Source organism: Pinus tabuliformis, chromosome Q (assembly GCF_031772625.1).
Source record: "Pinus tabuliformis cultivar Carrire ecotype Pingquan chromosome Q, CPIR1, whole genome shotgun sequence".
Taxonomy (NCBI): domain Eukaryota; kingdom Viridiplantae; phylum Streptophyta; class Pinopsida; order Pinales; family Pinaceae; genus Pinus; species Pinus tabuliformis.
In genome coordinates, this window is record NC_142296.1 from 1,256,133,826 (window position 1) to 1,256,156,635 (window position 22,810).

The 22,810-nt window shown below is 35.7% G+C and overlaps 1 protein-coding gene and 1 pseudogene across 1 annotated transcript; both read right to left on the bottom strand.

Moving 5' to 3' along the window:
- Nucleotides 1–7,452: 7,452 nt before the first annotated feature.
- Nucleotides 7,453–15,923, bottom strand: LOC149224363 (accelerated cell death 11-like). Its single transcript, XM_089386101.1, has 4 exons — nt 15,616–15,923; nt 11,271–11,443; nt 10,911–11,056; nt 7,453–7,995 (listed from the first exon to the last, which is right to left on the bottom strand). The coding sequence occupies exons 1-4, from the start codon at nt 15,823–15,825 to the stop codon at nt 7,889–7,891; spliced, it is 636 nt and encodes a 211-aa protein (XP_089242227.1). The 5' UTR covers nt 15,826–15,923; the 3' UTR covers nt 7,453–7,888.
- Nucleotides 15,924–17,534: 1,611 nt separating this feature from the next.
- LOC149224364 (G-type lectin S-receptor-like serine/threonine-protein kinase SD2-5 pseudogene) lies at nt 17,535–18,038 on the bottom strand (annotated as a pseudogene).
- Between the last annotated feature and the right edge of the window lie 4,772 nt (nt 18,039–22,810).

Consider the following 22,810-nt stretch of genomic DNA (forward strand, 5'->3'; position numbering starts at 1 on the left):
CCAAAAAATCCCAAACCAAGGCCAGAACTCTTTAAACAATTTATACACCTCCCAGACTGAACCAGGAAGTCTAAAAGCAGAGAACTAATCCCCAATTTTGAAAGAGAGTAACAATAAAACTCAAACACAAGAACGAACAAAAAGAGACAAAGGTCAGGCTCCCCAGTATGGTCGCCAAATTGTTGGAGAGGTAAATCCCCTCTACGGATAGAGGCGATCCCTACTAGCCCAGAATGGGTCTAGCAACAATCAATCAATGCTACTGTGTAAGGTCCTAATTGCAAATAAAAGAGAGGCAATGAACACCTACTTGGATTCCAACGCTATTGTTTGATGAAGAGGTGTCGTTCTCACTCCTTCGCTTTGGCCGATCACGATCTTCCATGATCCCCGTAGATAGATACCTGCACACACGAAGAGAAACACAAACACAAGCGTGAAATCTAATAAATGAAATTATACATCAGTCATAAAGGATGTAATTCACATTAACCATTACAAAGACAAATGAGAATGGAACCATAACAGTAGTCATCTATTATTAATCAATAACAGAGAAAGGTACAACCAAAGTTCTGACGCTGAGTCCTTCTCTAGAGGGTCCAGCCAGCAAGTCTCTTAAGCATTCACCCTTGGAGGTAAATTCTCCCAAAACAAAGCTCTCTCTCACACAAGCAATACTCACAACCTTCCTTAAGCTTCCTCTAGCAAATCCACACTTGTCACACCAACTACCTACTAGCAGCAGCAGTCTAAGCACTATGAATTCCACACTATCCAAACTATCCAAAAACTAGCTGCTCATGGCAATGGTGGAGGTTTAAATAGGAGAAGGGGTCTCCATGAATGATGGGAGGATAAGCTTATCTTCAAGGAAGGTGGTTTCAAATGACGAACAGACATGCCATAGAAGGGAGGGCGATACCCACAAGGCCAACAACCAAGTCTGGAGTCATCTGGAAGGCTGGCTGTTGGAACAAACTCACCCAAACTGGATCAGCGCGGGTGTATAACTGAACTGGGGCGCTGACAGTGCATCCTAATAACAGAGAAGGCTGTGTCAGCGCGGCTTAATACTTCCATAGGATGCGCTAGCTCATGAAATTCGACCAACGCGGAAAACCCGTGTGCTTCCACGCTGGCAGCGCATCAGTCACATTATCAACCGCCAGTCAGCGCGGTTATTTTAATAACAGTCACGCTGATGAAATAAACTTTGGCAAAGTGGGTCATTTGGCCAGTTTAGAGAGCATGAGCATGATGGATTTGATTTCATGGCACAGTAGGGAGACTGACAAGGAGACAGTGACAATTTACTGCGTAACACCTCTTTTCTCTATCTGTGTTTTGGAGAAGAGATGTGTTTATGTACTTCAAGTGGATTGTGGTACTGTTGATGCTCTTTGAAGGTGGAGTATGGGGTCTTCGTGTAAGATGCCTATGTTTGTTGAAAGTTTACATGTTTGATTGTAGGTTAACATCTGTATGGAGTGATAACTATTGCAGAAGTTGTTTCTTTGAAGGAGAAACTAACCATTCCATTTCAACACTTTATGTACTCTTCTTTTTCTAAACATTGAGCATAATGAGAAAGGTTCATTCCATTAGACTTGATCCAAGGAGATGTAGCCAAGGAGGGGTAAACTCCTTTAACAATGGTTGGTGTATTACTGATTGATGCATGCTTCCATTTAGTGTTTTGTTTTAATGTTTAAAGTTTTTCATGAAATTAACTTAAGAAAATGCACATAAAAACTCATGCTTTTACTTGCTAGTTTGGAGTACAAACCTCAAGCACATTTTTGTATTCCGACGAGGATCTTAGCATAGAAAACCAATATTCCACATTTAGATCAATCATTAAAATTGAATGAAAAGGACATATCATCATTACTCATCTTCTATTTTTTTCTCGCTAATCTATGAAGGAGATACCAAACAAAATAGGGAGGAATGTATTGGAGTCCTAAGAAGAAGTGGTATCATAAGTTGCATCGCCATTAAACTTGGAACCTCTTTGCATCATTGACTTATATTTGGGTTATAGATTTCATAGGAGTCATACCATACATACGAGTCATATTTTCCTCTAATTTGTTACTCTTCTAGTCATTAGGGAGCATACTTCAATGCCTCTTTTTTTGTTGCATAATATCACATGGTACTCATAATTCAATGTTTCCATGTCACTCTTATGCCATGTCAGCTACGTTCAAGGTAAGCTCAAATCTCAGTTGACCATTTGTGGTCTTCTCAACCTTTTGTGTTGAACATCCCTTTGTAAGTTGCATTTGGTGACTTCATCTATTCACAACATCTCTTGGTTTATTTTGTCCCAATTGATGATGGATGCATCAGGGCCCTCTTCTTATGAATCTATTCATATTAATATCAATTCACCATCTAGGAGAGGGATCTAGATACTAGTAATACCTTAGAGCTTGTAGTCCTCAATGGTGGACTTCCTCGTGATAGAAAATGGGTTTCATCATTGGTTCTTGCTCAAAAAAATCCACAAGTGTTAGATATCAAATCATTTATTCACACTTGGTGGATTGTGTTAGCTACCTTGGGGTCCATTTTATTCATTGGTGGGTCTTATCAAATCTATTAAGGATATACCTCAATGACCACTAATCATACAATTTCTACGATGTTGAACATCAACACATTTATTTGCATGATGAATATTTGTACCAAAGGGTTCAGGATGAAGACCTTGGGCATGGGGGAATCTCGCTCGTACATTCTATCCTTCTTATTTTCTGATGGAGTATTTCACTATCTTATCTACATTGAATGCCACTCAGGTTCACTATCATTTATGTTCGATGTCTTACTAACGTACTCTATGAAATAAACCCACATTGTATTTTCTTGTAGCTATGATCTCTTTATTGAAAACATGGATTCATGATGTATTCCTTCATGGCCATGGGTTCATATTATATTTCGTTGGTGGCCATGTTCAATTATCTCTTGTACTAAGAATGGATACCCCTACCTTGGGGATGATATATATGTTTGAGTAGTGGATGTCTTGCAAGTATTAATTGGTTCCTTGGTCCTCGACTCCTACCTTGTGCCACTTCTCGAAATTCACCATATTTTAATGTATTTGGGCCATCAATTTCTATTTTGACCTTATACATTAGGGGACATTTATTATAACCCTATCTTGACACCCTATAGTTGGAAGAGAAACCTACACTAACCTACTATAGTTAAAAAGTTCATATACCTTTCTTCTAACCCTATGAAGACAATAACTAAAGCTCCAAAATTTTAGTTTTTTTCACTTGGAAAGATCCACTTCTATGTTGCTATGTGAAAGGAGACATGAACATGTTACCATTACTCTATATGCTTTATGGAAGAGCAATGAAGGTGCTACCTTCTAGAATCTCATATTCTAAGGAGATCAATTAGGATTGGACGAAATCCGTTTTCATGTGGTATAATAATTGGTGCCTAATATAAATTCTATTGGAACTAGACATCCAAATACATCCTCCAATCTCCTTGAGAATCCTATATAAGGAGGTCATTGATTGGAGAGAAATGGAGAAGAAAATAGTAAGGAAATGCTATTGAAATTCTTGGGGAAGAGGGATTTACCATAGAATATTAGTTAAGGAGGAGCCAAGGCCAAGGGATTGGATGGGAGTGCTCACATCCAAGATATCATTTGTGAGAAAATCCATTGTCTTTAATGTGGATTTCAATATTTTTTCCCTAATGTTTTTGATTTGTTGAATGTATTCATTAGAATTGAATTAACTCAAGTGATTCGATTTGGATCTAACATATTTCTCTAATAGATATTTTCTTTGGAAATTAGATTTGGGTTCTTTGGTGTTGGATGTTTGCAAGATAAATGTGATAGCAATGGAGGTAAGATCTCTAAGAGTTGAAGTAGGACTCTCTAGAGCTGCATGAGTGTAGATCTACATCAAACACTCAAGGTGTGCACTAATCCTCTTCCTTATATTCATATATTTAAGCAATTTAGAGTATAGATATAGGGGAATTTGTAGGATGGTCCATCCCTTTCATTATGTACAAATATTAAGCAATATTTGTGGATTAAAACTCTAAACCATGGGAGGAATTTTTTAGTAATAACTCCTTGCACCATGTTACACCCTCAATTAGAGAAAACAACTCACAAATTCACATCATTAAATATTCTTACTAATAGCATGGTTGATGTCAAACTGCACATGTGCATAAATGCATTTATCCCATTTACTTCACCATAAAAAAAACCCAATTAAGGCTATACCATAACCAACTATGTTCATATGAGAATCATCATTAAAGTATACCTTCCCTCCATCATATTTCTCATACACTAAAAGCCACTCCCTATTGGAATTCACGAGGAAGGAAGCTCTAAATTCTATCAACCATTCACCCTGACATGCATGGACCACTAAGGTTGCAACAAAAGTATCTCCTCCATCCCTTTATGAATATCTTATAGATTCATCCCTAAATTCATTTATTTTCTTCGTTTTTTCATTTTTCTTTTCCTTGTGGTCTCTTCTGAAATATCTACCTAACTCTAGTTCCAACATGTTTCCTTGGACATTTTAGAAGACCTTGATTTCCCATGAGTCTTGGATCTACCCTTCTCCCTCTTCTTTCTTTTCCCTTTCAATCTTCCACAAACAACCAAGGCCTCCTTGTGGAATTAAAAATCCTTTTTCCTTATCTCTTCTTAGAGAAAGTCAACCACAAACTCATAAAACACCAATTTCTTTGCAATGCTTCCAATGACCATCAATAGGTTGCCCCATGAATTTGGAAATGAACATAAAAGGGTCATGCAACAAACCTACGCATCCATATTCACTCCAATTTAGTTTAACTAGTTCAAAAGTGGTAAGAAACACATTTAGATGATAAAATATGAAATCACCATCACCCATTCTCAAGGCATGCAACTTTTTCCATAAAAAAAATTATTAACCAAGGATTTAGATCGGTACAAGTCTCCCACCTTCTTTTATAGATTTTTTTGTAATGGTCTCTTTAGAAACATTCAAAAACATCGAACCAAACAATGAAGGCCTAAAAATAAATTTTTCCTTTCTCTCTAGCACTACCTAGTCTTCATCTTTCATAATAGAGGGTTTCATTTGCAATAGTGTAACCCATAGATCTAGATTTACAAGAAAATCATTCATTTTGAGCATCCATAGCTCAAATTCAATATAATTAAACTTCTCCATTTCTAGTCTTGATGTGCTCATGGTTTTATTGCAACAATATACCCTTTTTCACAAGCTTCTATTCAAACCAAGAGTAGATCAAAAAAAACTTATCCCTAACTCCTAGACTTTGAAGTGATAAGGTTCTAATACCAAATGGAAGAACGCAGAAATGGGGAATATGCTTTCTACTCTAATCAATGAGACAATAATGTGTACAAACTCTAAATAAACACGGAAACATGTAACCATTACACAATGATTTATTGGGGAAAACCCTTTTGGGAAAAAATCTACACACTCCAAAGAAACAGCTCTGTGTGATATTTAGCTACAAGTTACAATATACTTACAAATATGCAATCTCAATGGGAGTTCTTAGGAACATTCAAGTTCTAGAAAATTTTCAATAGCATAATGATACTTTCAATAACATCTCTCTATTCAATACCTCCAACCCAAGCACTCAATATATAGAAATAAAGAAGCCATAAAATATTTATATTTTCTAATTACACATGTTTGAAGCCAGTTTTTGGGAGGAAAAAAAATTTAATTAATTAATTAATTATTCTTTCATAGATGTTTCATTTTTACTAAAAACATTATTTATGCATAGTTTTTCGCATTTTTACTAAAAACATTTTATTCTTGAGATAACTTCTACCGCATAAATTGAAAACCGCCAATAATTTTAGTATATTCTAAAACCATTAACTACAAGGTGTACAACACACCTTTCCAAACAACAATTACATAAACTAGATACTTTATCGTGAAATTATTGAACAGGAATATATACCAATATAATTTTAAACATCAATGTAGTCTCTGATTTCAAATGAATTGTGTTTCCTATGAAGCAAGATAGTTGGAAATTAACTTGCCCGCCTTCATAACAGGCATTAACAATTATGATAAAGAATAAATAGAACGGATCAACAGGCATTAACAATTATGAGAAAGAATAAATAGAACGGATCATTATATATTAGAGAAGAGCATGACTTCATTAATAGGGTTGGACCATTTATTTGACATCCATCACAACGAAATGCAGATTAATTGTTATCAGGAAGAATAAGGAGAGCATAGAGCAGGATTTCACTGAAATTTATGGGAAAGAATAAGGAGAACAGATCATTATATTATTAGAGCAAGATCTCAATGAAAGTTCTTGACCATTTATTTCAGAGAGTGTATAATTTGTCATTAAGTGGAGCAGGATTGCACTGAAAGTTATGAGGTAGTATTAGAGCAAGATCTCACTGAAAGTTCTTGACCATTTATTTCAGACATCTTCACAACTAAATAAAAAATTGTATAATTTGTCATTAAGGAGAGCAGGATTTCACTGAAAGTTATGAGGAAGAATAAGGAGAACTGATCATTATATTATTAGAGAAAAATCTCACTGAAAGTTCTTGACCATTTATTTCAGACATCTTCACAACTAAATACAGATTTGTATAATTTGTCATTAAGTAGGAAGATATTTCTAGAAAGTGGTAGTTCCTATAATGGAATAGGAATAAAAGTTATTTGCATGAAGTATTAACAGGCAAGCATAAGTACTAACAAGTTAACTGTCCACTTTATGGTCTTTTGGGATAGTGGCATGATTTAACTGTTTATAGAGATGTCATTAACATCAAAGTTATAAATGAGATCACTGGATGATTGTAGCTCATATGAATGGATGATCATTGATGATTGTAGTTCATATGAATGGATGATCCTTATTTCCATGGGTAAGGGTAGGTTGAGTGTGGTGTTGTTAATGTTAAAAGGCATTTGGTTAATTTTGTGTTATTAGATACTCAGTTTTTTGTTTTGAATAAGACACTTTAGTTTACCGTGAGATTTCAAAAAAATGCACAAATCTAGAAAACATCCTTGCTCTTAATTTTTCTTTGGAAAAGAAATATATATATAAACTTTCTCTTTCATTTGAACAAAGTTCATTCCTCACATCGTACTTTACAACGGATTTTTCCTAGGTAGCCCCATTAGTTTGCGCCATATTTTACACCGCTCACCTTTGCAACCATGTTACTTTCCTTCAATAGGTGGAAGAAAAGTAGCTACTTTAGGTTTCACCTTGAATAAATTTGCATTATTAACACACGGAGGCAATAATACTTATTTTTCACCAAATTCATTTCATCATGCCATTTGAAACAATATATATCAGGTGTACAAAAGCTGCAAAATCTTCACCCATCTCATAGCTTAAGACTACCAAATGACAGGAGGAAACATAACCTTGTATATCCAACTTATGACATTTATCAGCATCTGTTCTTTTGATATCCAATTCTGAAGCAATCATTTTGCAAATCCTTAAATCTACCATGCCCAAGTAGGACATAACTAGACGAAGCTTTAGCACATTCAGACACAAAGAGAAAAAGCTTGTACATTCCAATTGCCATTAAAAAAGCAACAGGAAGTATTGAGGATGACAACTATTCTGAGAAAACAAGTATTGAGGACGACAACTATACTGAGAAAATACAGTGAATTGCAGAAAAGCTGCTTTCCAATGCTTATTTGAGAATAATGCAAGGACCCTACTACAATAATGCTTTGCTGGTGTCTTTATGAACAAGACAAATTGCAGCCTCCTTCATGCAAATTGGAGGTATTCCAAGTTTAATCGCATGAAACATTCACCAATTTATGCCTAGATTCCTGGCGAGGAAGAGATGATCAACATATTGAATAACCGGAGTTGATGCAGATATATATCTTTGCATTTGTGCACGAAAAGATTCCTCTGGACCAGTATAAAATCATATCATCAGCAAAATAATGAGAAATTTAAGAATGGAAAAGGAAATATGATTTAATTTAGTAAAGAAAGAAATCAAAGGACAAATTCCAAGTCATAATATCTGAAAGTTATTATCTTCACCAATAGCCACAATCCTCTTTTCAAATCCAACAGGAGAGGGGACGCAGTGTCTAGTGATGTTTCGAGGCTGTGTATCTCCTTATAAAGTCTGGAGTATGAAAATCTTTTGCTAGCATAAAGTGCCGTAACATTCTATATACATTTGTTTCTTGAATCACATACCCAGAATTTCCCATTACTAGCTTTTTCATTGTTTGGCACATGCAAATGCTATTGTATTGATCAAGAGAAAACATCAATTCCAACCAGATTCGTCAGACCTGCTCTACTTTCTTCCAAACACTGATCTCTTCTAACCGTAATTTTTTACCTTACCTTGCATTTTCAGTTTTACAAACAAACAAACAAAAACTGTCAAAATAGATTGAAAACTGGCTCACCTAGATTAGATGATGACCCACCATCTAATATATAAAGTGGAACAGGTGTAGCAGACTGGTATTTCAATTTATTCTATCACTACCTTGTCAAGAGATTTTGACAGAGTGCAGAGGAATTTGTTAGGTGGATGAAGTTTGCAGGTACTCGTTCGGGAATGGAACATCTAGGCTCCCAGACTGGGCCCTGCAAAGTGAGTTAGACCGTCACCTGAAAGAACAGGCTTTGAATTTAATGAGTTATTGGCATCTAGATCTAGCTGTCGCAAGAAGCACTGTCGACTTGACTTAGGAAATCTAGGCCCACTTAGAGTAAGCTGGATATCATTGTGTGTAGTAGAGAATATTTCGTGGAAACGTTTGAAATTGAATTTGATAGGGAGAAGGCCTTCAAACGTATCCTTCATGAAAAAAGCAGGTTTATTCATGAAAAATTAGAATGAATATTTTGACCTAGCTTAGCTTCCTGGTTTTACCCCAATCTACGTTCACTTATTGTTCGTACCATTGGATTATTGGGACTAGGAATATAAAGATACTGGTGTTAGCATGAGTAAGCTTCTTATTGCGGTGCATTTGATCGAGGTGTTATGGCCACCTATATATGGATATGTATAGAAATGGATTCGGTAAAGTCATTCCAAACTTACAAACACTAACACTGGGTTACTAAAGGGTTCAATCCATTGACTTTAAGAACGTACTGTTCAAATATCATCACGAACGTGGGCATTTTGCAAAAGCATGTCTTTCAGTTAATAGGGGGGTTAGGCCAAGTCCTAATACTCAAAGTGTGGAGGTGTTTTGTTATATTAAAACAGTAAATTTCACACCATTATCATTATTTTTTTAATGGTCCCATAATAGATTCTATTATGATTACTTTTTTTAGTGCTTTCAAAGTGGATCCTAGAATGGTGGTTAGTCTACATGATAGATTTCCATTAAGGTGAGTGTGAAAATCCAATGCAAATTGAGGAATGGAACCTAGGACAAGGCTCTGATACCATGTTGAGATTTTCAATTACACCAAAACCTATAGCCTTTAGTAAACTTCCAAACCATTATTATTACTTTTTGGTCCTAAAGTGGATGCCAGAGACCAATTTCCATTTTATGGATTGCAATGAGATGAGTATAAAAATCCAACACAAAAAAGAAAGGAAGTGAAAAAACCCTATTAAGAACTTAGATACAAAGGCCCATTATGGCCGACAATTTTGAGATCCTAGAAGAGCAGATTTCAAAAGAGGAGGCTTGGAGCTTTTGCACTGTAAATAACTCAGGATTTGGTCTGTCCGTTATTTGAATGGGAAACATGACCACGTAGTTTGCACAAATCCCAAGAAAAGGAAAGGCTGAGCTAGGAACTTGGAAGTACAGAGGAACTTGGAAGTACAGAGGAGATTGCTTCTTTCCATTGAAGTTAAAATGTTGAAACAATAAGAAGCTCTGGAGAAAGAGGGAAATGAAGAAAATCAAAGAGAGATCCAACTCTCCCAGACACTTTGGAAATAAAAGTAGGCGAAAGCTATCCTCAAGGTAAATACCGGCCCAGAATTAGAATTTTAATTTGAATATATGAGCTTAATCATGTAACAAGATTGTGCCATAAGCCAACATTGATTAAAAAAGGCTAGAAGTTAAAATTTTCATGTTCTCAAAAACATCGGAAGGATAGAAGATGGATAGGATGGCATACTTTGAAACCCGCAACTTTATAACGCGAAGTATCTCTTTTAATTTGTAGTCTCGGATCAAAGTTAAAAAGGTGAACCCTTAAAGAAGGGTTGAATATACATGAAGTAGTCATGGATTTTCTTTTGTAAACTAAAATAAAACTACTAGATTTTGAGATCTTATCCTGAATGGTACTGAGGAAATTGAGCTAATTTGCAGAAGAACTAATAGGCTTCTCCATAGGCATCACAATTCTGGGTGATTGCGGGAACATGAAGGAAAGAAATATAAACCATCATCATTGGGGTGTAAACTTGAAACAATAATTTGGGTTAAGTTTTCAAATGTTTAATGTACCAGTAGCCTACATTTTGGAGAAAGGTTGCTAAGACTTCCTTGTAATGATAGATTTGCAGTTTTGTTAAAGATCATTAGTTTTTAAGAGTCAAAAATGTTTTTTTAAGCTTCAGGGTATGCATAAATTTTGGTTTCTCGAACATGGGTGGGAACAGGAAGCAAAGCTTTGTATGGTACTGGATGTTGTCTTTTGTAAATATGTAGTTTAGTCTCTACAGCGAATTCCTACTCTACAGCCTTTCTACCGACTAGCAACCCCGATGCTAATGGTTGTCATACTATTTTTCTCTTATATAACTATACAACTAACAGATTATTAAAATTCACTTTAAATCTGAAAAATAAGAAAAGCAAACAACTAACCATTTTCATTTAAAACTTTCAAGAGCTGTGCCCTCGTCGGAATGGAATACATCCCTGCGGCCACGGCCTTCCTCATAGCCCAGCCCTGTGATGAAGCCAGCACTCGTGCATATGCTGTTGAAGCTGATTCTTTCAGAGAGTTTCCTCTACAATAATACCAAGAAAATCTTACATATGACAAACGGATACTTAGAAAATAATCAGTTAAAAGAACGTTCTGAGCAACATTGCCATGAAAAGAGGAAGGAAAGTTAATTTAAAAACGGTGCATATATAGGGATCTAAAAAGAATTGAAAACCAACTAACTTCCAAAACTAGAACATTGAAAAGAAAAATGCATATTTTATAGAAGAACATACTCTGTTGAAACAATTTCTTCAAATAACACCTTGACCAGTTCTATCCCCTGCTTAACTCTTAACAAATTACGTGACCGGCTTCCTTGCCTCCTTACAGAATTTCTTTTTATATCATGATCCAGCAATGCGGGTAGTTTATCGAAGGATTTCGATGCTTCCATTAAATCCCTAACCTGCATTTATTTCCTCACCGTCATTTTCTTCAAATTACAACTTATAAGATGCTTATATTCAACACTATGCTTTCTGAGAAAATAAAATCTGAACTTTCGCAAGCCACAAATAAAACAAGCCAGGGCCCAATTGCATTTGGAAATCAAGAATAAATTTTATGTTGGAGAAGATCATATTTCAGAAATGTGTAGTCCACATCCAAGAGATGGGAGAAATATAGCAAGTAATTCGATTAGATAAGTATGGACAGGGGATTGTAGATTCCGGGCACTTTGTTCCATGTCCGTTGGATGTTGAAATCTATAATCAAAAACTTTATACCATGACCGTTGGATGTCTAAATCTACAATCGACATAAGCTCAGGGTTCCAGCCACAACCTTGCCTACAAAGTGAGTACTGACATTATTATTGGTACAGGAGCATCTTGTGACTAAAAATCTATAATCAAAAACTTTATTCCATGACCGTTGGATGTCTAAGTCTACAATCGACATAAGCTCAGGGTTCCAGCCACAACCTTGCCTACAAAGTGGGTACTGACAGTATTATTTTTACAGAAGCATCTTGTGACTAAAGCATGATCCATTTGCACTACTGGAAAACATGAACCCTTTCCACAGATTTATACAATATTTAGCGTTTGATGACAGCAAATCCCTTGGCTGACGATGTAGACTGAAAATGAGCAGTAACAGAGGCTTGAAACTGACACTTACCCACACGAATCCCTTTTACTTTTTAATAGAAGTGACTCTGACAAATAACTGACAGTGACAAGCCTTAAAGTGAACATAAGTTCGCTTGGGTTCAGAAGGAGAACACGTGTGGGTTATATATGTATGTTAATCACGATATGTCAGTATGAAATGTTATAATTAAGTCCATTTGAATTAAAACTTATAAAAAAAAAAAGTATATCACGTTGCTTTTCCCACCATTTTCAAATCCATTGAATATTACACCACTTTATTTTAAGGATCTCTTTTTTCTTTTTTTTTTAAATGGTGAATTGATCGGTTGCCACTCGGCAACACCCTAGATTCTAAGAGGAACGAACCAAAAATGTTTCTTTTTTCTTTTCTTTTTTATCATGGTGAATTGATCAGTTGCCACTGAGCAAGACCCTAGACTCTAAGAGGATGGGCAACAACGAACCAAAATTGTTTCTTTAGAATTTGAATCTCAACCTCTTAATCCTCCCACAGGAAGAATAATGTCACACTACTGACATTTAAAAAAGAGAGAAATTGAAAAGAAACTGAATCTAAATTGCCTGTAACCAAAAAGGAAGGATTTAATGACAACACTGGTAGAACCAGGAAAAGGGTACTCTTGAACCAAACTCAAACCTCTATAGTGAAAGAAACCAACATATATCTTGAACTTCAATGAGAAGTATTGTAACAGAAGAATTGTATCATTTCACCAATAAATATAGAAGTACGTGCCTGCATATGCAAATATTTTCTTGTCGGTAAAAGTAATAATTCACAGGCAAGAATTTGCTCACATATGTATGTGCTTGGATGCCAAGCTGGTTAGCTATGGCTAGACTGTAATTATAATTAAATGTAACGATGCCAAAGGAACCATAGTTCAGATGGTGAGATACTGGTTTACTTGCATTTATAACTTAATTTTCACATGTACAGAAAAGCTACCTTCATGAAGAGGCGGTAGTTTGCATACGGTAAAATCATAGCAAAAAATCATCCTTTATCATGCTTCTGTGTTTCACTTATTGTCATTACCTGTAAGATTCACTGGGGTTGCTCATGAGATAAGCAAATGCTTTATATATAATGTCATTATTGCCTGTAATACCCAATAGGCAAATAAGGCTCAGACATATAGCAATTACCATTTCGTGCGAGACCCGGTTGGGCATTAGGATGGGACTAGAATCATTCGGTACCAGTATTTGCTTTATACTATACAATTTTTTTCACTTTGCAGTGATAAGCATTGAGAAGAGTACTAGCAAGAGAAATGAAACATATGATGCTTCATATTTTAACCTTTTTGAGGTAATTAAACATTGGCTACAAATTGAGGACAAGTGCTGCAAGCAGATTATTGAAACTCTAAAACGAGGTACTTCCTCTCTAACGAGGCCACAAATTTGTTCCAAAGAGACATGGTGCTATAGATCAAAAGGGATTGTTCCAGAGAGACAAGGTGTTAAAGCGCAAAAAACATGGGCACTTTAGGAGATAATGACACATAAATAAAAGCACAAAGAATCCCACGGTTAGTATGTTAATATTTAATCACATACGTTTATTTTTTATTTATCTCACTGTGTACGCTTGTTAAACAGCTATCGAAGACGCATTTAATACCCAATGGTATGCCTATTAGTTCTTACCCATCTATATTGAGAATTAAAGGCACTATATTTATTGAGAATTAAAGGCACTATATTTCTCTTGTGTGACATGCAAAATAGGAGGAATAGATCTGAAGATATTTTGATAGTGTAGTATTACACCCGTAAATTATGAGCAGATTCTGTTAGTGTAAGGCTCTTTATAAATATGATATTTAATATTTAATTTCAGTAACTATTTTAGCTTTTTTTTATCATGATAAAAAAAACGACCAAAAAAGTTCAAAAGTATGAGTACCAATCAGGAATAAAATGGCCGTAGATCAGAGTCATGATGAATGTGGAACTTTGACAAGTTGGGCATCAAGCTCCAAATGGGTTTCACAAGTGTCACATAAAATAATTGCCTAATGTGCATATAAAAAGGGGTCAGTTGTGGTTTGCTCCAATATGGCATAGTAATGAATAATCATTATAAAATCCAAGATGCATGGCATTTTGATAGAAAGATCAATATATGATATAACATTATGAATATTTAAATTTCTCTTTTATATTAAATAGATATTTATAAGAATATCATTCATTTTTTTTATTTTCTTAAATGAGGTGGTATTTATTTTTATTTTTTTTTTTTATTTTTTTATTTTTTTTTTTTTCGAAGGTGGCAAAACCTATCAAACTCAGGTGTCAAACACATGGTAATATTTTTTCTTTCTATTTTATGTGAGAATATTTATTTTTATTTTATTATTACAATATACTAATATGATTGATATATTTGAAAGGTATTATTTTGCATTAGTGGGTTATGTAGAATAGCATAAATTTTCATCAGTTTAAACTTAATTTAGTTTTTTTTTTATCTTTGCATAAAATATGGAATTCAAATCAAGTTATTAACTGTAACCAGCAATTACATTTTAATGGAGTTGTTTTTAAAGAGATTTTTTAGAAGTTTTTCAGGTGGGTTTTTCTGGTCAAAATTCGACAGCAATTTATTGAAATGGCAAGTTTGATAGCTAATTTCTGCACAATTAAAGCGTCCCAGAAATTTTTCAGTGAGTTGAATCCAAATATGCAATTAAAAAACTATTTTAAATAATACAAATCAAAATTTAACCTCAATTTTTTTTTGCCAGATTCCATCACCAAAATCTCCAAAAAAATCACAGTAAAAACAACTCTCATTTTTAATTAGACTGACTAAGAAATGAGGATTCAAACGTATACAATGACATTAATTCCACCTGGGAAAATGTCATTCCACCTGGGAATTACAATAATTACCCGCAACAAGCAAGGGGATCTACAGCCTGGGGAAGCGATGAGAAATTATTTTGTGTTCATTTATTTAAATATTATATAAATTGTTAAAGAGAATTTGAAGATTAGTTCAGTTGATTGGTGTTATTTTTATTGAGAAATTAATTCATATAATTTTTCTATAAAAAAATTATAAATATTTTTATAAATTTAATATATTTTTGTCAACTGAAGAAATAGTGTCTGAACAATAATTTTTTGTGTTCGGAACTATTTTGTATTTGGAACACGACCAAATCTCCTCACTTAACCATTAGACTAGATATTTGAAACTAAACTTAATACGTTTTAATAAATATATTAAATTTAAGCAAAAGCCCATAAATATATCAAATTTAAGCAAAAGCCCAAAATAATATCGATAGGCTTCACCGGAACAAATATTCCTAATTTGTTTAGCCAAATTTGATATATGATTAAATATGTATATGAATGAATAAAAATCACACTTCACCATCCAAAATATAAATTTACAATACTGAAAAACAGGTAAAAGAAAAAGCGAGAATGTCACCTTGGCTGCATAATCCACCTCAGCAAACCTGAAGGCGATTCCCAAGGAACCAAAGAGTATAGAAAGCAATGAAGCAGCTTCAGAGAACCGGGCCACGCCCAAATCATCGTTCTCGGCTATGAGCATGGCCGATAATTTTTCAAAAGCTTCTGCAATCACACGCAGAGGCTTCTCCACCTCGCATATGACTTGGCCTTCGTCTACTGTCATGTTTGCAACAGAGTTTAGAGGCACTGCACACTATTCCTGAACAGATTAACGCGGAGGAGAATGTGCAACATGCAGGCCTGGGAATTGAACGTGAAGAGACGTGGTATTCTAGTAATCTAGGCTGCACGGGATATTCCTAGGGAATTGTTTTACCTTAAAAGTAATGGTCGGCAACTCTCTTTTTCTCTTTATTCTCCATATAGTTTTGTCGATTTAGATCTCTTTATTCACCTAACAATGTGACTTCGTCCATTTGGCTACGCAAGGCGTTCATTTGTTTTGTCGAAAGAAGCACGATGCGTATTCTTTTTAGTTGGCGTGCTCCACTTTGACTTCGAATATTTGTTACTTTCAAAAAAAAATATCATAAAGTGCCCATGGCAGCCATTTAGTTTTACTTTTTATAAAATCTTTTTAGTTAGATTGTCATTCTATGATTTCATATCTTCATTGATATTAAACTTATTCGCACTTGAATTTATATATTAATATAATCCTGATTACCTCGCTGTTTATTCTGATAATTTCATAGAATAATATTAATGTCTCTTTTTTTTTAAATATTTTTGTAAAATTTAAATAAGAAGATGTTTATTAGTTAGTATTTGGTTAAGTAAAATAAATATAATTATAAATTGATTTAACTAATCAATTGGTAATAATTAATTTTCCATAATTTTTTTGAGTAATATCTCTATTCTGATAAAAAATTTCTACATAATTAATATAGTTAAATTTTATTAAACCAATAATTAAGTCAAAATAACTAGCTAACTAATTAGGTCATTACTTAATTTTCATAAAAGAACATTAATATTAGTGCTGAGTTTAATGTCATTGTTGGACACCTGATCCTAATTGGGTTAGTGTGGAAGCCGAATGGACAAAAGCAGTCCAAGAGACCTTGGGATCTGAAACCCAAGAGTCACGTATTGTACTATAAATGTATATCTCATGTAAATAAAAATTGTATTGCATGTTTTATCTTTCATATTATGTTTGTTGTCCATGTGTGTTTAACATGGTATCAGAGCGGGCGATCTCCTGCCTTGCTCCATTGTGAGCCACCTGTTTCTGTGGCCTTTGTAAACTAATGCTCTCCTCTTGATTATATTTTTCTGAGCATTTCTTAGAATAGAGGATGTTACCTCTATCAGCGCTGCCATTCCTCTGTTGTGAGCAGTCCTGGCCCTCTGCCATATTCTTTTCAAGCGCTGCCTTATAACGCCTCTGTCACCACTGCGCTCTGTCCATAAATGCCCCATTTAAAAGCGCTGATCCATCTGCGATTTACTATTATTGGCTGTCTTGACTGCCAAGCGTTTCATGATAATTACGCTGCTCCTGTAGCTGCTCCACCTGCATTTAATACGCTGCTCTCTGCATACGAAACGCTCCTTCACCCAGCGCTATTTGTGCCATTCTTTACCTGCGCCCTCTGTCTTTTACTGTCCTGAAAGGAATACTGTCTGACATTGAACGCTGTCCAACGCTGCCCTTACTGTCCTGAAAGGAACGTTGTCTGACATTTGAACGTTGTCTGACAATTATACATGAGAACGATTGAAACTGAACGCTGTTCATTCCATGGATGCTGTTCATTCCATCGGTGCTGAGCATCAACAGCAGCACACCGCCTATCATAACCGCAAGCAGGAATAGCAAGGATTTCATCATCGAGGTACTCTTTTCTTAACATTCTTTTGTGCTCATCCACCATAAGTCTGCTGCTGCGTGCTCCTTGCAGGCGAACTCGAACCCATCTCTCTGCAATTAACAGCCATTGAAAACGCCCAAGCAGGGAAGTAACACTTATCAGAATCAGCAACCTTCGTGTAGTTCTTGCGCCCTGCGACAATCTCGAGAACCACCATGCCGAAACTGTACACATCGCTCTTCTCAGTGATGGCGCATTCCAGAAGCCACTCTGGAGCGAGGTAGTCGGGAGTGCCTCTTGTGGTGGTCACCACGCCACTATATTTTCGGCTCATGAGCGTAGCCAAGCCGAAATCAGAGACCTTGGCCACGAAATTCTCGTCAAGAAGAATGTTCTGAGGCTTGACATCCAGATGAATAATCTTATACCGACATTCTTGATGTAAGTAAGCCAGGCCACGAGCAGTGCCCAATACGATATTGAATCTAATTGGCCAAGTCAGGAAGCTTATCTTACTGTCGTCGAAAAGCCATCGGTCCAAGGAACTGTTGAGCATGTGTTCGTAGATGAGGATCTTGTGAGATCCATGCGAGCAGAAACCTAAGAGTTGCACCAAATTCCAGTGATGGATTGTGCCCAATATCGCAATCTCTGAGTAAAATTCCTTCTCACCTTGCCTAGCGATCTCGAGCCTCTTGGACTACACCTTGCCTCATCCATCGAACGGCCTCCCATCTATACCTCGGCCTCTCCATCGAACTCCGGTACCCCCGCTCCTCTAGATGAATTTCTTGGCCTGTTTTATGACCTGGTCTGTCGTGGATGCGTTCAACTTCTGCAATCTATGTTTTCTCCATCGTATAATTCGAAGTGTTGTAGAGTCGTATAATTAGCAGTCTCTGCCAATTTCATACGACCCATTTTGCTTTAAAAAAAACCGCTGTGGTCTTCTTCAGTCCAAAGCACAATCCATCCGAACTTGCTATTCCTCTTACAAATTAGCTGGTCACTTCAACCAAAAGCAGTTAATATCTGTCCGCAGCTGGAATACGAAATGTACATATAAACTGCAGATTTTGTTGTAGAACGTGTAGCATCAATCCTCCACAACAACTCCAAAAGCAATTTTCTCAACTGCCCGCGTGCACAGAATAAGGCAGAAGAAGAAAGCCCACGCACTATGAACGCTCTGTAAATTCTCTGGATTTCAAACTGGACGGAATTTATGATCAGTGTGAAAGTGACGCCGTGAAATTTTGCATCCTACTATTTCACTTGGAAACACGACAAAAAGTGCCCAGTCGTAATGCAGGTCCGTGGAAGCGTAAAGCAAAGAAGTAAGAAACGCGTATAAAAGGGTTGTCTACACATGTTATGTTTGGGGCAAACCAACACACATTAAATTTCACTATTCCATCCATTTACAGATCATAAGAGCCAATCAACAGGTCCAATCGTCAATGGTATATGAATGGCGTCGTTGCCGGGGAAACTGAGAGAGAAGGCATTCAGATCTGTGGGTTAAAGTGAAATGGAAATACTCAATTGCATGCTTTAACCTTCTGCTCGTCAATATATACCATCCTTTGTACACTCAGGATATGATCTTTCAAGTACTTTTCATCTATTTCCATCCGTTGCTCAAACATACTACAATACTTCTCATGGCGTTTTAAATGCTCAGCCAGCTTAAGATTAGAAATTATTTTCTTATTGTTTTCAACCAAAGTTGATTTGATCCCTGATGTCATGGATGCTACTTTCCGCTTTTTCCCTATAAAATGGTTGTCTCTATCAATGGAAGTATCCCCTTGACCCTCTAGCGGCATCTCAAACTTCATATCCTTATACAGTGGGGTATTTTTTGAAGCAGCATTGTGTTCAAATGCTCCATAATTGGACGCTGATGTATCAATAACCATGTCTCCTGGATGAATAGTTCGATTCTGACCAAAGCGCTTTTCCATTGCATCAAATATTTCCTTTGTGAAATTTGCTGGTAATTTCTTATCTATGCGCATTATGTTCAAATTTGCTGGTACTTTCCAAACTGATCAAATTTGCGCCCCTGAAAGAGCGAGGCATTGAAGTATTTGTAAGGGTGGAAAATGAGTTCCTGAATATCTTGTGTGGAAAATGTCCATGCTAAGAACGCTTTTCTAGCTACAGGAGGAACATGACCAGAGATATGTGCTCCACAATCTGAGTTTGAATTGGAATTATTCTCCATGTATGTGAACCGAGAAGAGAAGAGGCATCCTGTACTGCTGTAGTAGATGAAAGTTCTTCTGGTTTGTTGACCATAAAGATTCTCTTTTTGACTTAGTTGTAAGCTTTTTTTGACATCAAGCTCACCAGTTTTATTTCCAACAATTCTCTTTGCTACCAGTGGTTTTTTAACTGAACTTGCAATAGCTGGAGGTGGAAGACCTACTTCAACTTTAAAAGGAAATGCTTGAGAGACATTGCTAAAACTTATATTCAAGAGACAGTGTTGATGAGCTAACAAAATTGGGTGTCAGAACTTGGTCCATTGTAGATATTATTACTGAGATTATATGTCTATATCAAGTGTTGAGATATAAAAGTTTTCAATAAGAACGGATCTGCATTATCTAGTTTGTTGACTCCTTGCAAATTTTGAGAAAGAAAGAATTATAGTTGCTTTCTGGTTTCAGCATCTTCGAATTCTACCTGTTGCTTCTTGTTGCACACTGATCATTTGCTGCACACTTATAAGGATATTGCTGTGTACTGTGAGTGGGTATTACTTTCTGCATTAAGTAGTAGTTTTGATCAGTTTTTAACGCATAAATGGCCAGAATCAGTGAAGTATTAGAGTTCATGAAAACTCTTATACAATCTACTATTGATGACACATTACAAATCAGTAAAGGATCTCTCTCAGAAATTCAGACATGCTTATATAATGCACAGGAAAAGATTGATTTTTTACAGATTGAATCACAGCTACAGCAAGAAGAGCTACATCAAAATAGACATCATTCTGAACTTGTTTTTGTTCAGAACATTGAGACAACCACCCATCAGCAGCAATTCAATAATGTTACCGTTCATTCAAATAAAGCAGCAGTTGTACATGCAGATGTAGAAACTCAGTCTGCACTTCCCAAGCCCATCATCAGACCTTGGGAACAGCTTGTCCACAACAAGCACAAAACTGGTCTTGGATATGACAAGGACTTGTCCTTTCATATTCCAGACTATGCCAAGCCCATTCAGTTTCAGAGTGCTGGATTCATTCATGATAGTTCAGCTGCTCCTCATGACAGTTCAGCTTCAGCTGTTCCAGACTCTGCCCCTATTCTACAGCAACAACAACAACAACAACAACAAAAACAACAAATCGTGAAATGCCAACACTGTGATCAAGTTGGCCATTTGAAAGATCATTGTTTTGATCTTCATCCATGTAAGCATTGTCATAAAACCAATCATTCTTCACACAGATGCTTCAGAAATAAACATCCTGCAAGAACAAAGATTCATCTTGGATGGATCGCTTCTTGGCAATGGGCATCAACAGCCAAGAAGATATTCCAAACACATGTCAGAACTTGTTCCAGAATATTGAACAGTCTTGCAGTTGAGTTTTCTCCATCTTCTCACCTTGTATCTGACAGGGGGGAAATGATGGTCATCTACAAGCTTCAAAGCCACATCAAGCGAGCCTGAGCCACAACCTGCCACACCAATTTCAGAGTTGTAGCCAGAGACAAAGATGCCCGTGAACATGCCTTAAGTTGGCAATCTGGGACACTTCCTCTAGCAGAAGACTTCAGCTTCTTGCCAGTTTTGGAAGAGTTCCAGGAACAAAATTGAGAACACTTCCTCTAGCAGAAGACTCCAGCTTCTTACCAGTTTTGGAAGAGTTCCAGGAATTGCATTAAGCATTCCAGAGTTGTTGGTTATCCTTAAACCATCACAGGTTGGGACTTCCCTTTTCAGGTTGAAGTTTTACCTTTTATGCGGGGTGAGACCTCCCTTTTATGGTTGAAGGTTTCCCTCTTTAAAACAATAGGATCACTTCCTCTAGCAGAAAACTTCAGTTTCTTGCCAGTTTTGGAAGAGTTCCGGGAACTGCACTAAGCGTTCCAGTGTTGGTGGTCATCCTTAAACCACTGCCCTTTATACCAACATTTCATAGAGCACATTCAGCCTAGTGCTGCCATGCATTTTTTGCACAATTTGTATTACAGCTCTCTTCTTGGACTCATACATAACCCTTCGGATTAAGGGGGGGAATGTTGGACACCTAATCCTAATTGGGTTAGTGTGGAAGTCGAATGGACAAAAGTAGTCCAAGAGACCTTGGGATCTGAAACCCAAGAGTCACGTATTGTACTATAAATGTATATCTCATGTAAATAAAAATTGTATTGCATGTTTTATCTTTCATATTATGTTTGTTGTCCATGTGTGTTTAACAGTCATCTTAGTTGTATACAGAAAATTACATTTAATAAAAGAGAATTTAATATAATAAAACAAACTAATTAATTATTTAACTAATTATATTTCCTTTGGTCGCGTCCAGTTTCCAGTTTAATGTAGACGTTTTTTGGTCAAATGTCTAATGTAGGCGTTTCCTGGTTAAATGTATCGTTCTGAGTCAAATATAACCATTGGATGATCTGCTCTCTCTATTTATCCTGGAGCTGTGATCTAGTTCTTCAACTTGCCCTGACGATGAACCACACTTATTGGTTCGTGGACAAATGAATTATGATGTGATTTTCACCAAAAACCCTTCTCAAAAAATTGTTCACATTATCAAATGATCAGATGTCAATCAAATAAAATTGTATATTTGGTAGATGTTTCAGATTAATATATATTATTTTATGTAAGTTTATATTATTTATTTAAATGATAGGGATTAGTATAGATGATTTATAAAAATATGGTAGTGATAATTATATAATTTAAAAGAAAAATAATTTTAATATATTAATATTAGAAATTTAAGTTTAAAAAAAAATCTAAAACATATTTTAATAGATATTTTATCTAAATAATTACACAATCTTTTATTTTAATGGTTTTAAATTAAAATATAGATTTATAAAAGTTTTAAGAATTATGCTACATTATTTCCGAGCCATCAAACATACTTTTGCTAGAGAATATTATTTGATGAATAAAATATGTTTAATTTTGTTAGAATTAACAAAATTGTGATGGTTCATTGTTTTTGTGCCATGTTTTAAGGCTAAAAGTCCAGATTTTGGGAAATAGATTATGTTTCGATATTCATGGGATAGATTATGTTTCGATATCCATGGGCTATGTATAGGCTCTAGCGTC